Source organism: Rhopalosiphum maidis, chromosome 2 (genome assembly GCF_003676215.2).
Source record: "Rhopalosiphum maidis isolate BTI-1 chromosome 2, ASM367621v3, whole genome shotgun sequence".
NCBI lineage: Eukaryota > Metazoa > Arthropoda > Insecta > Hemiptera > Aphididae > Rhopalosiphum > Rhopalosiphum maidis.
Genome location: NC_040878.1, coordinates 61,365,081 through 61,378,597, shown reverse-complemented (window position 1 = coordinate 61,378,597; position 13,517 = coordinate 61,365,081). Strand labels below are relative to the sequence as shown.

General features: G+C 27.2%; 1 protein-coding gene across 1 annotated transcript in view; it reads right to left on the bottom strand.

Moving 5' to 3' along the window:
- The window catches only part of LOC113552274, a 173,503-nt gene that overhangs the window by 149,543 nt on the left and 10,443 nt on the right, over positions 1-13,517 (bottom strand). The window contains exon 2 of the mRNA XM_026955071.1: positions 5,594-5,638. Coding sequence (XP_026810872.1) covers positions 5,594-5,638 — 45 coding nt within the window. The remainder of the gene's footprint in view (positions 1-5,593; positions 5,639-13,517) is intronic.

Here is a 13,517-nt window from a genome sequence, read left to right as displayed (position 1 = left end):
GTTGATTATGTCACGATGTCGTGTACTACCCGCCCCGGTGATATGTGGGACGCATTTCGAGACTTGGCGTAAAAAAGACAACGCACAGAGTACGTTGCAACAATATTAATATTAGGTACCTACATCAACGACGATCACAGATCTCGCATGCGGTGGCAACGGCTGCTTCGGCGGATCCGGTTCGGATCGTCCATAAAAAACTCAGCAAAAACTCACGGATCGCGTTTTTTATTTTTCCTCAAAAAGTCTGGGCGGTTCGTCGTCGGCCAGATCACTGAGGGCGGATCGTTCCAGAACGCTCGACGACACAACCACCATAAATCGTATACGACTAAAATATATGACGATATTCTTATTATTTACCGTTTACCGCATTAAATTTTCGAACAGAACTTGAGAACGGTCTACGACGCGACAGAACACAAACAACAGACACACGCACGGCGGACGCGAACGCGGCACTGACGAAAAACACGCGCGCACGACGGCAGCCGGTCGACCGGTAGGTAACGGCAACGCTACACACACGTTTCGGCCAATACCGGCACAGCGTTCGGCGACGGCAGTTGTGACTGTGGCACCGCTGTCGGTCGGTGGTGGGGAGCACGCGCGTCGTTGTCGGCGGCCGACCACCGATCGCACGCGATATCGTAGTTATTGTTATTATTAAATTATTATTATTATTATTATTATACCGCGGTACAGCCGCGCCGCGGATGTCGTGAGGTTCGGCATATATATATATATATATATATATATATATATATATATATATGTATTGGTGAACGGTGTAGCGCGGGGGTGGCGGCGGAACCGCAGTGGTGCCAACGTGGACGTCGGCGGGACGCGGGGCCCGATCGATTAGGGTGTCTGTCCGCTGCCGGCGGTGACTCCCGAAGGGTTGTGTAAGCGTGTGACGGAGCGGAGAGCGGCGCGTCGCACTCACTCGCCTCGCTTCGCATGTGACTATACCGACACCGCTCTGACGGGACCTTGATCGCAGGGAAGGAAGAACTTACGGTTCCAAATTCGAAGCGCGTTCGGTTAGAAAAAGCTAGTGGATGGAAGAAAACATATTCTCAAAATGAACTTTGCCCTGCTCCCACTGCATCTTTGAAACAAAACATTCGTACACAATCTCCAGACCGTGGCGGCGGCGATGGCCTGCCCCCGGAAAATCCGAACCGTAAAATCGTATTTTACCTCACAACATAACGGACGCAATAACTAGAATAACAATTTATTTTGTCAACATAAAAAAAAATACTTATTTTTTACCGTTTAAGACGGAAAACATTAACGATTCGAATTGTTTAAAAGATCCTACAATTGAATGGGCATGATAATAATAATATAATATGATATGATATATTTTATCAAAGGTTTATTTATTATCCGATTATTTATGTGTTGTACAATTTATTTCAAAGCGGATATTTTGTCGGGGCGTGATATGTAATAATATATACCTAAAACATATTATATTATTACAATATCTTGTTGAATACCTATTGATTTAATGTGTTTATATAATACGTAAATACATTAACACAATAACGCGTGTAAGTGTCACTGTAGAATTTAATGTGAATGCAATTAGCAACAAATCACTAATAAATTAGTAATTTACCACTATACACCTACACGAAGACGTCGTTTTAAGTGATACGTCAATTATTGTTATAACAATTCATGTTTGTAGTAATAGTATTATTTTTACTTGAAAATTACGTTATAAGTAAATAAAATAATAATATATTCATTGAATTAAAAAATAATAATAATGGAGTTGTCTGGTTCTGAATTTGAATACAAAGACAGCTCCTTTTATTTAAATCCTTAATATAAATAATCATTTTCATAGAGTTAAATAACATTTGTTTTAATTAAATCAAAAAATTGTTGTTTATTTAGTCTTAAATAAAATATATATATTACGATACGAAATATGAATGGTGCAACAACGAAATAATTCCATGTAGTTATCAACTTTGAAAATTAAAATTAATTTTTTGATGGAAACGATAATTAAGGTATTATATTTATTTATTACTATTTGTCATTTATAGAAATAAATTATACTCATAGATTCTGTATTGAGAATTTCTAACAAATTACAAATAATTTTACATTTCTCTTGTAGATTTATGAAAACGGAGTATACCTGTCGCTACAAATGCAGGTCCTTCAATTGCATCTAAGAAAAAAACTGAATTAGAGTCATAGTATTTATTTGTTATGTAGAATAAATCAGTCGGTTGATATTAAATATTTTACTGTAAGTATTTCAATGCAAGATTATAGGAAAAACAAAATTTTCAAAAAATAAAAGAACTTCAAATACATCTTTTTATAACTTATTTACCTATGTACCCATTTATTTGATCTTCTTATCTGGATTCAGACGTTTCAGTATTCTGTAAAAGTATAAACTCCGTATATATCGTTCAAAATACAAAACATACAACATGAAAATAGTTTTTTTTTTATTTTGCATAAAAAGGAAAATGTAATTTAACTTGTATTGAAAAATACTACCGGTCACAACTCACGGTATCCTAATTTTATTTACTTATGTTTACATTTTAGACCTTTTAGAAAAACCAAACCAACAACTCACAAGGTATTCAGTTTTTTTAAATTTTTCTAAATTATTGATTTTTAAAAGAAAAAGACTGTAATTATATTTGTAGAAAGTTCAGAGTTTAATTATCTGATAAAGTCACATAGTGATATAGATATACATAACTATGTACATGTAGCCATATTACATTTATCATAATTTATAGTGTATGGTTTTTGATCATGTTTATGATACATGTATTAAATTCTATTAAGACTGATATATATTATATTCTTATATGGTACTAAAATGAAGTTGCAGTTTTAACATTATATTTAGTTATTTGTATGTAAAAATAACTTAATACTTACGGTTACGAAAAATCTTTCAAATATTCTTCCTCGTAGGAGGTATGTTGTTTTATGTAGATCAATTCGTTAAAATATGTAAATTGAATACATATATGTAAAAAATCAATACTTATATTATGATAAAAATAATTTTTCAAATTTTAAACAAGATGAAATTCACGTAATATTATAGTATTATATTACAATATTTAATGAAACTGTTATATGATATTCACATAATATTAGGTATACATAAATATTTTATTTTAGCCAATCGTGAAATTAAATTTTGATTAAGCTTTTTAATAGGTATACATAACCAAAACTGTCAACTTTGTATCAATTAGATAATTATATTCTTCCTTATCAATTATCAATACCTAATGAATAAATCAAAACATATTATATAATATACCTAATAATAAATTATTGTTATTTACTATTGTATTCCAACATGCGTTATATGAAATTAAGAACGATAATATATAAATAAACATCACTCGTTATACGTATATACTTATATTTTAAAGACATTTTTATTTAATAAATTTTTTGCTAAAAATTTTTGATGCCAAATAAGTTAATAATAACTTGTTGATTAATAAAATAAACATGTCTCTTTTTTGAGGTCGTAACAACTATGTCGTAACAACTAAGAACATTTTTATTCGTTATCGTTAGAGTAATAAAATAATACTATAAGTAGCTCAATTATTATCACACCATCGGTATTTTTGTAACTAGTTTAAACCTCATGAAAAGTATTTTTAACTCTCTGTACGCAGTTTATTTAGTTGTAATTGTATAAGTAAATACCTGTTTTAGGAGCTTGTACACTTATAAAAGTATACAAAAAAAATTGTTCTTAATTTTATTTGGTTAGATTAAAAATATCATATTTTTAAATTATTAAAAATAACAGTTAGGTACCTATATGACAGTATAGACTTTATAAAAATAACACTATCATAAATAAGGTTAAACATAAAAACGATTTTAACACTTACCTAATAAGAATTATTTAAATTTGTATTTGCCTATACATAATCAATAATCATATTATTCAAAAATAAAACTTGCACTCTTAAAATATTATCATAACTAAGTAGAAATAAATGATAATATAATTAGGTAACTATTTAGTTTTTGTTTAGGTTCAAATTATTATTGTCATTGAAAGACAACCTGCAACCAACACCTTGATCTTTGAATCTAATTGGCACGAGGTGACATAATATAAATCAGATTTTTGAATATAATTTAAATACATATTTTACATTAATTATTTATTTAGTAATTAAATAAGCCATACTGCTTTCAATTTTTTTTATTTATATATTGTATATATTAATTTCACTTAATAATTTATAAAATATATAATTACATAAAAAGGTACTATTTAAGAAACCAATATATCCCAATGCATTTAATAGCAAGTCGATCAAACGGCTCATTTTCAAAGAAGCTCTACTCTTTTATTTTAATTTATGATAAATTAAAACATTTTAGGTACCTACCTACCTATCTATATATATGCGCAGTGAGTAAAATTTATGATTATTATTTATTATAGTTATTTAAATGAAACAGGTAGCTTAAGTATATAATTAAACACAAGTATATTGTAAAACTGAAGCTTGATAAATGATAATTTAATCAACGGCCATAATATATCATATAGATGTTTTTACACTAATGTGTTTGCAAAGTATGGATTTTCGAATTTCCTCAGCATCACGCGTACAACAGATACTCTATACATTTTGTCTTTTGTCTCAAGCTATTTTCCATACCTCTGCACTGTTTATGTCCGTATCAGAAATGTGCTGATTCAATTATTATTTACGATACGGGAAAACTTTTGTCCTCCTACAAATCTTCTTCAATTCGTTTACGGTTCACTCTACCGCAGATTCCAGAACACGCGTTTTATATCGAATCATTGTTACAAATAACTCAACACACATATTTTTATCTAATATATTCAGTATTTCGGCGTGGTTATATTTTCATGTTTCAAATTATACAATATCGTCACCAAAATTATTCCACACTTTTCTGATAATCGGAAACAATATTATGTATACGCATTGCATTACGTATATAAGTCAATTATATCATCATCAAACGCCCATATTTGGTGACGACTGCTATGATACACTCTATCACTCCCCGTTGACCAATTAGTTAGTGACTAGTGAGACACCTGTGTGTTTTTTAGATTTTTTATGCCTGCCACTGAGATAATATATACACATATACAGTTTTACAAATATTACACATTATACAACAGACGAAGGCATTACAAATAAAGTAGGTAATCGACAAACGTTTCAAGAGTTCCATCACTGTAAAAATGTTTTATTACATATCAATTTATTAAAAATTATCAAAAACCTGACATAATATAGCATGTATACAAGTTTAATATAACCACACAAATTCATACCTGCATGTGCATACCAAAATAGTATATATTTTACGAGTAATACAAAATATAATAATAATAATAATAATAACTAAAAATGTTTATGAACAACACGTTGTTATTAATATATAAGTAAATTAATGTTTATGGCGTTAAAAATAAGTAAAACAAATTTACAAATATTATCAATTATACTCAATGCTATTGTTTCGTTCGCGGATTTTATGACTTAACATAATAATCGTGGCTTACCTTTGGCTTGTGCAAGGATTTCATTATAGCTGAATTTCCTTTCCCCTAAAATCATAAAAAAATATTATTTTAATTAACTCGTTTTCCCATTATTTTTTTAAGTATAAAGTAATTAAGTATTCATATTATGTATAAAATATCAATACTATCGTCTATCACTAATTTCACAATATTGTAAATATAACTAAACTTAAAAAAAATATTATTATAAACCACTAAAGCTGCATCACAGGATACTATCTATAATGCATTATTTGCATTATATTTACATAATAATGGAAATTGCAAAATCATTGATCTGGTAAATTTAATATTGTTTTTTTTTAAACAATACAACTAACTAGGTAGTGTATATTAACACGTATAGTAGTTAACCAATATTTAAGTAGGTACTCCTTGTCATGGTGCAAACACTTGACTTTGCAGCAATATCGTTATTGTCATATAGTATAAAATTCTTCTCATCGATATATACATAACGTGCTATTGTATCTATAAATACATAAACCCCATAATTGGTTGTCGAGAACTCTTCATATTCTCAAAACAACACTATTTTTTTATAATATTTAAAAAAAAAATTTAAATTGGGTGCACCTGCGGTGGCTGGTATATATTATTATATCTATTGCAGTATTTATATAGATACAAATACTATATTATAAATATAAATAGTAACAAAGGTTATTGTTAATAAGACTATAGGTATTAAGTAACTTGTAACATACATTTTATTAAATCCTATTATTCGAGATCAAAAAATAAAAAATGATAAAATAATTGTGTATCTTTAAATGTATAAAATAATGAAAATACACTTTTTACAATTATTAAAATTTATTTTGTTTTAAATACATTTATCAACAGGTAAGTATGAAGTACTATTGTTATTCAACATATACATATATGCAGTACATTAAGAAATAAATCTATTGTTTTTTTTTTACACATTTCTCAGTTAGCTGATTTTATTACGAATAATTGTATATATTTCTTTTATATTCATACATTTCTATTTAATAAAATTACACTTAAAACTTGATAAATATACATATTCTGTTTCTGTAAACAAATATAAAAATAGTTACTTGTTTTAATATAAGGTTCAGCATTTTCCAGTTTTGTAGGTTAATCTTTTTCACTTAAAGTAACTCAATATTTCCTTCGCAGATAAATTACAACCCTCCTTCTCATAATTTATCATTGAATATACTTTACTATAATTAACGCTTTGCTATAACATTTTTCATTAAGCCATAATATAACTTTTTAACCGCTTTAGACTTTCAATCTCTACTCCTAGCAATTTACCCAACCCCATTAACCACACCGCCATATCTCCTATAAAAAACTTTCTATATTATTAAACACCCATCTCACATAATCTCTGCAAACTAAAAAAGATGGCTAAGTGGTTGTATGGTCACGTCAGAATCACTGCAATAATAATGAAATCGTCTTACATATTATATTCCAGAAAATCTTGTATATACTGTGAACTTCTTCCTCTATCGACCATATTCTTACTCAAATGCCACGTGGAACATCCGGTAGGCAGCCCAAACGGTCGTCATTAATCCTTACTATCCAACCTTTTAACCTGACATATATATATATTCACCCACAATTTATCGAGGCTCTGCAGGAAGCCAGGTTCCATCATAACCTTCTCTTGACTTTACACTTGGTGATGAATCATAATCGAATCCCTAATAACTACTACTGGCTATTCCTTATTGTAACTCCTACGAAATGTCTCCTCTATACACTTCGCATTAAGAAAATGTCACCTAAGACACCTGTCAACCACTGCGGTTTCTTTTTATAATTGTATTGATTTGATTATTACAGCTAAAATCACTATCTAATTAAATAAATTAGAACTATCTAGTATCTAGAGCTCTTAGTATTTTATGTATAATAAAATAATTAAAAACATAATTATTCCTTTTCCTAATAATTAAATATATTCTGTTATAACCAGCAATATATTTTTTAACGTATTATATCTATAACAGAGCATATTTTAACATATAAAGAATGTGGCATTCATGCCACCTTGTGGTTAATGAATGTGCCTTGTACCCCATGGCCGATGATCCAAGTCCCGGAGTGCATAATTATTATTATTATTTCCTTATGACTTATAGTGCCACCTAGTAAAAAATTCTTAAAATATGCTCTGATCTATAACCATTCTATTTATTCAAATTTATTTAGCCATCAAGTGTTTTTTAAGCTAAAATCTTCTTTACAGTACAATAGTTTAAAACTGATTGATTTTTCACAACACCATATAATTATATCCCACCACACATAAGTTAATTCATATACTTTATTAATATTTTAATTATGAGCTGTTAATTTATCTTGTAGTTAATTCAAATTATAATATTGTTCTAAACGCATCATATTTTAAAATATATGATGCATTATATATGTATGTGCATTATAAGCTTTAAACCATATTAAAAATTTAACTAGGAATGGAAACTTTAAATATTTGTAATTTTTAATATACATTTATTTCTATAGACAAAATAATGTTCAATAAAATATTATTCTTTGCTAATTTATATGCTTTATTATTATTATTATTATTTGTCTGTTATACCATCAAAATTAAGGTACTTGCATATATTATCGTACTTCTCGTTGTATAGTTTGAATATTCTGAATATATAAACATGTAGTTACTAATAGGAAATAGAGTTGAAAGATGTTTTAATTTTATATTTGTGTAAATGTTCTACTAATCTTATCACTTTATTTATGTCATTCTAACAATACAACGTTTAATCTCGGTTTGCTTAAACTATATATATATATATATGTCGTTGGAATGTGTTTGACCAAAACAAATGAATGAGTTACATTTAATACATCAACCCGACAATAAGCTTTTGCGTTAAAAATTTATTCATGTCAAGTTACATTTACATATTGTATTCGTCTAGTAAATATCTATATTCTACGTATAGTATATACTTAATTTATTTGGTAATATAATTTATTTTTATTTCACAAATCCGAATAAAATTGTTCGCACAAAAAAAAAAGGGTAAACTCACCACACGATTAAGCTGTTTCCGTTTTTCATTTGTACAACATTTCCGGAACTAATTTGGTATGAAATAAAATAATTATAAACGTATGTTTACAACGATTCAATTTATCGTACTACTGTGATCTGTATTATACTGCAGCTATATAAACTGATTTATCGTATGCCAAGCATAGAGCATATAATTTTTATTTACACTTACACCGTTTAACATACGTACAAAATTAAAGTTATATTATAATTATAATATTTTTATTATGTACAATTTACTATAGGCTTGAAAATTTTTTCATTAAATTACTTGAAATAAGAAAATACACCAAAATATAAAATTACAAATAATGAAAAATTCGACGAAATATGTTTATTATATACACTTACATACCTAATTTCAGTTTACTTGGTTGACTTTAAATTAACTGGAAAAATAAAATAAATTCACAGTGCAAAAATGTATTTAAGTATTTTTAAACACTTTTCCGACCTCGAGTTTAAAAAGGTAGATAAGTGATTATCGCCTGATGTATATTAATTAGTTTCAAGTGGGTCACTATTATAACTTCAAATACATATAAAAAAAATTGCGCATATGTATTTTTAATATGTTTATACATAAACATAGTTATATTTATATGCATCTTTTGTGAAATCTTGTATTGAATTTTCAAATATTTTTACCAACTAAAAAATTTTAAATCAACATTTCTAAAAAAAAATAACTAAAAAAAATTGAAAAAAATTTCTTGTCTATAAATAATCAAGTTTAAAAAATTTGATCGTATTATGAAAATGATTATGTAAACATTTGATAACAATGTTAGATATCTAATATAATATAAAAGATTGTTTAAGAAGGAATAATTATTTTTCGGGTGAATATTGAATGCCGTAAATATTTGAATTTGAAATGCTCACAAAAAATTAATTTAGCTTTCCAGTAGAATTTTCTTTTTTACATATTATAGATTATACAACTAATAAAGAACCTTATATTAAATTTTTAAATCTTAGATATAAAAATAAAATTGCTAATGAACTTGTTGTATTTTGTTAAATTTTAGTTGTTTTTTCCAAATTATGAAAATAAGTATACTGGATATTTTTAAGTTTGACCTCTTTTAAGTACAAAATAAATTCAAATTTATATCTAAATACACCCCCATTTTTGAAAATCGAAACATTTTATCGACAACTTATCGTGTACTCATATCTAAAAAAAAGAACACTTCATGATAAAATCAATACATTTATCGCTCCACTGAAAATCTAAAATATATCTTATTATATTTATACTATATCGCATACCTAACATTTTCAACAAAATTCTAGAAAGTTAATATGAAAGTTTGCAAGGTATAATTATTATAATTCTACTTCTGAGTTTTAAAAATAACTCAATATGATTATTACTATACGTTTATTTTGTATACTATATAAAATGCTTTTTTTTTAAAGAAATTTGTGATTTAAATTTAATTCATTATTTAGAAGTCAACCACTCGAACAAATAAATATTTAGCACACCACAGTAAATGCCGCAGATGAAAGTATAAATGTATCAGAAAAACGAAAATAGAACTTTTTCCGTGGAAAAATACGTGCAAAGAATAAAATTAATTTAACATTTTTTTAAGGATTTTTCAAGGAGATTAAAGTTTTAATATGGCTTTGTGAGCAATTCTTAATTTCGTTCTAAAATTGTTTGCACTTTGATAAATTATTTTTATTCGAGTTAAATGACTATATTCCATCTTGAATATTATACAAACAAAATAAAATAATAATAATAATAAATAAATGTTGATAAAATTTTATGATTTTGTTTACGTTTAATGACACGATTAAAAAAATAAAAATATACTACTGAAAATAATAATTTTTTAACGAGTCTGCAGGCGCGCAGTGGTGAGGTGATCTCAAAATCGTATACGATATTATATCAACAATTATGCCACTTGTAGTGTATAATAATAACAATAATATACCACGGACGATAACGTGTGCCTCGTTAACATACATAATAATATAAAGTCGCAATATTTCTGTTGGTTTTGCGAATCCAAACACCACACCGCACCGGAGTACGTTATGTTTTATACATTATAATATATTACGTCTTCTTTTACTCGCTATATTTGTCTCTCGCACACATTTATTTCTAACTAATATAGACACACGATGTTGCACAAAGCGAACGTGAAAAATTAAGTTTATTATACGGTGTGTACGATTCGTACACCGTGCAACATTCGAGAGAGAAATCATTGTTTTAAGGCGTTCATAATACATACATAAATTATGGTTTATCGACAAACATGCCGCTGGTAATAATTTACCAATATATATATTGAGCTAATAACATCAGTCGTTTCAAAAAACGGGATCATGGTGTATGCAGATGACTAAGATACTAAAGTAAGTACCTCTTCACCACCACCAAATGCATTGTCCGCGAAAATAATAAACAGGCTAATCGTAGAATAATAATTAACGTCCGTATTCGACGAGATCATGCGATCATTATTACATCAAAATAATGCACTACGCGCGTCTACGCCTAAGTAACAAAGTCTGTTTCGATCTTTTCTTTACTCAGTGATATATACCATGTACGTATATTGTGTTTATATATAATATAGGGTTACTAACCGTATATTTTTATTTTTTATATTTAAATAGTATTATTTATCGCACTATTGCATAATGGGTACAAAAACACGCGTATATACATTATCCTTAGAGTATTTTTAATCACTTACATAAAGATAAACGATAAAAGCGAGTTGATGCAGTTTAGCATACTATTACAGTATTAGAAGTATTATACCCATATTATAATAATATAAACTGCATTACTTTCCTCCATAGAAAATTATAATATATTATACTCATACATATGTTTCCATTCTACCGTTGAGGTTTCACAACACTCATTTATTCAATAAATAATAAGGTAGATGCGAGATACCAACTGGGTAATCTATTTCAATACTTAAATAAAAACATTCAATAGACAAATATGAAAATAAAAACAAATCCAACGGAATTTTTATATACTATTATAATATTATATTTTTCAAAAAAAAAAAAATGGTCATACAATGAAACGTACAAATACTTTACAAAATCGGTTTATATTATTGTATACTAATCGAGTAAAGACAAAAATCGACGATTCGAGAAAGTCTGCTGCAATAATCAATTTAAGAGCTATATACTGCAGTATACCATTGTATAGCTGTAAACAACTGAGTGCATTTTTGAAGAAAAATTTTTATAAAATATGTATTGAACGGTTGTTGTACGTGCATAAAGTTTCAGCAGTACTGCACTGACACACTGCAATAATAGGAAAACGAGATCATGCAGCCCACCCTACCTTGCAAATATGACGTGGTATATAATAATAAACAACAATATATGCAACATATACGTTTACTCTTGTGCATCTATATTTGTGACGTAAATCGGTAAATCAAATACCAGTTATCATTGAATAACTAGCTTATATTAATAAAAATGTATAGATACAACGTGAAGTAAAATATAAGCAAAAAAAAAATAATTAATTCACAATTTACAATATTATGTTTAATTTCGAAGAATACTCGATAGACTATAATAAACGTATAATGAGATAAAAATAAAAATTAACGATTGATTTTAGTTATTCACAGTATATACGAGCAATCGTTGATTTTTAATATTTTTACTCTAAATTTCCAGTATGGCATCCACCTCGTTTAAGGTAAAAAATATTTTATTAATCATTAATAATTTTACATTTATAGGTACAAAAACTACCGCCAATGATTTTCAATTTTATATTTGTATGAATGTAGCATGTATGAATAGATATATAATCAAGTATAATATTATACAGACAATATTATTTTGTATAATATTAAAATAAGTTATACATTTATAATAGATATTAAAAAAATCTGATAACTATAGTGGATTTTTTGTATGTTTAAAAATATTTCTGTTGCTATAAAACAAGTACAAGCATTTCTAATTATTTTAATGCACTAATTGAAAGTTGTAACTGTCAAATTTTTGAAAAACTTTATGGAGTTAAATTAGTAATTTATTGATTTCATAATGATATATAATTTCGTTTTAAAAATGTACATTCATTTTATAGTTAGTCAATTATTTATAGTTCTTATTTAACAAACATTTAATTATAAATTTAAAAAATGTTAAATGAAAAAATATTTATACGGAAATTATGTCTCTGAGGAAATCAAAATCCTATTATATCGTTAGATTTATCCAAGTTAAACAATAATAGACTAATTTGATTACTTTAGTTACTACCTATATAATGTTTAGTAAAACATAATTCTTTTAATTCGATTTTTTAAATAACGTTTAATTAAATCTAAAAACTCGCGCAATTTATGATTCTAATAGTATATTACCATTTACTACCGAAGGACCGACGAAGATTTCTTATTTACACACATAATAGTCTAATAGCGTCACATTAAGGCACGCACTTCTATTTGTTTCGATGAAGCTATTTAAATTTTTACACCTATTAATTACCACCCTTTCTTTAGATATTAATAAGTTTAAATTTAATTAATTTTCGTGCTCATTAGCTTCGAAACAAAATACATTTACACTGCCACAGTGCCACTGATACCACTTTATTGCATGTTTAGAATATGGAACTTTAGTCTTTGCCACTTAAATATTTTTTTATTATTATTATTATAGCTTCAAAAAATTTAACTAATAGCCACAAATATATGAAACATAAATAATATATAATATGATTAATATGTATATAAATTGATGAACTATTTTCTTGTTTGTGAGCTGTTGCTATTTAATTAAGACACAGTAAAC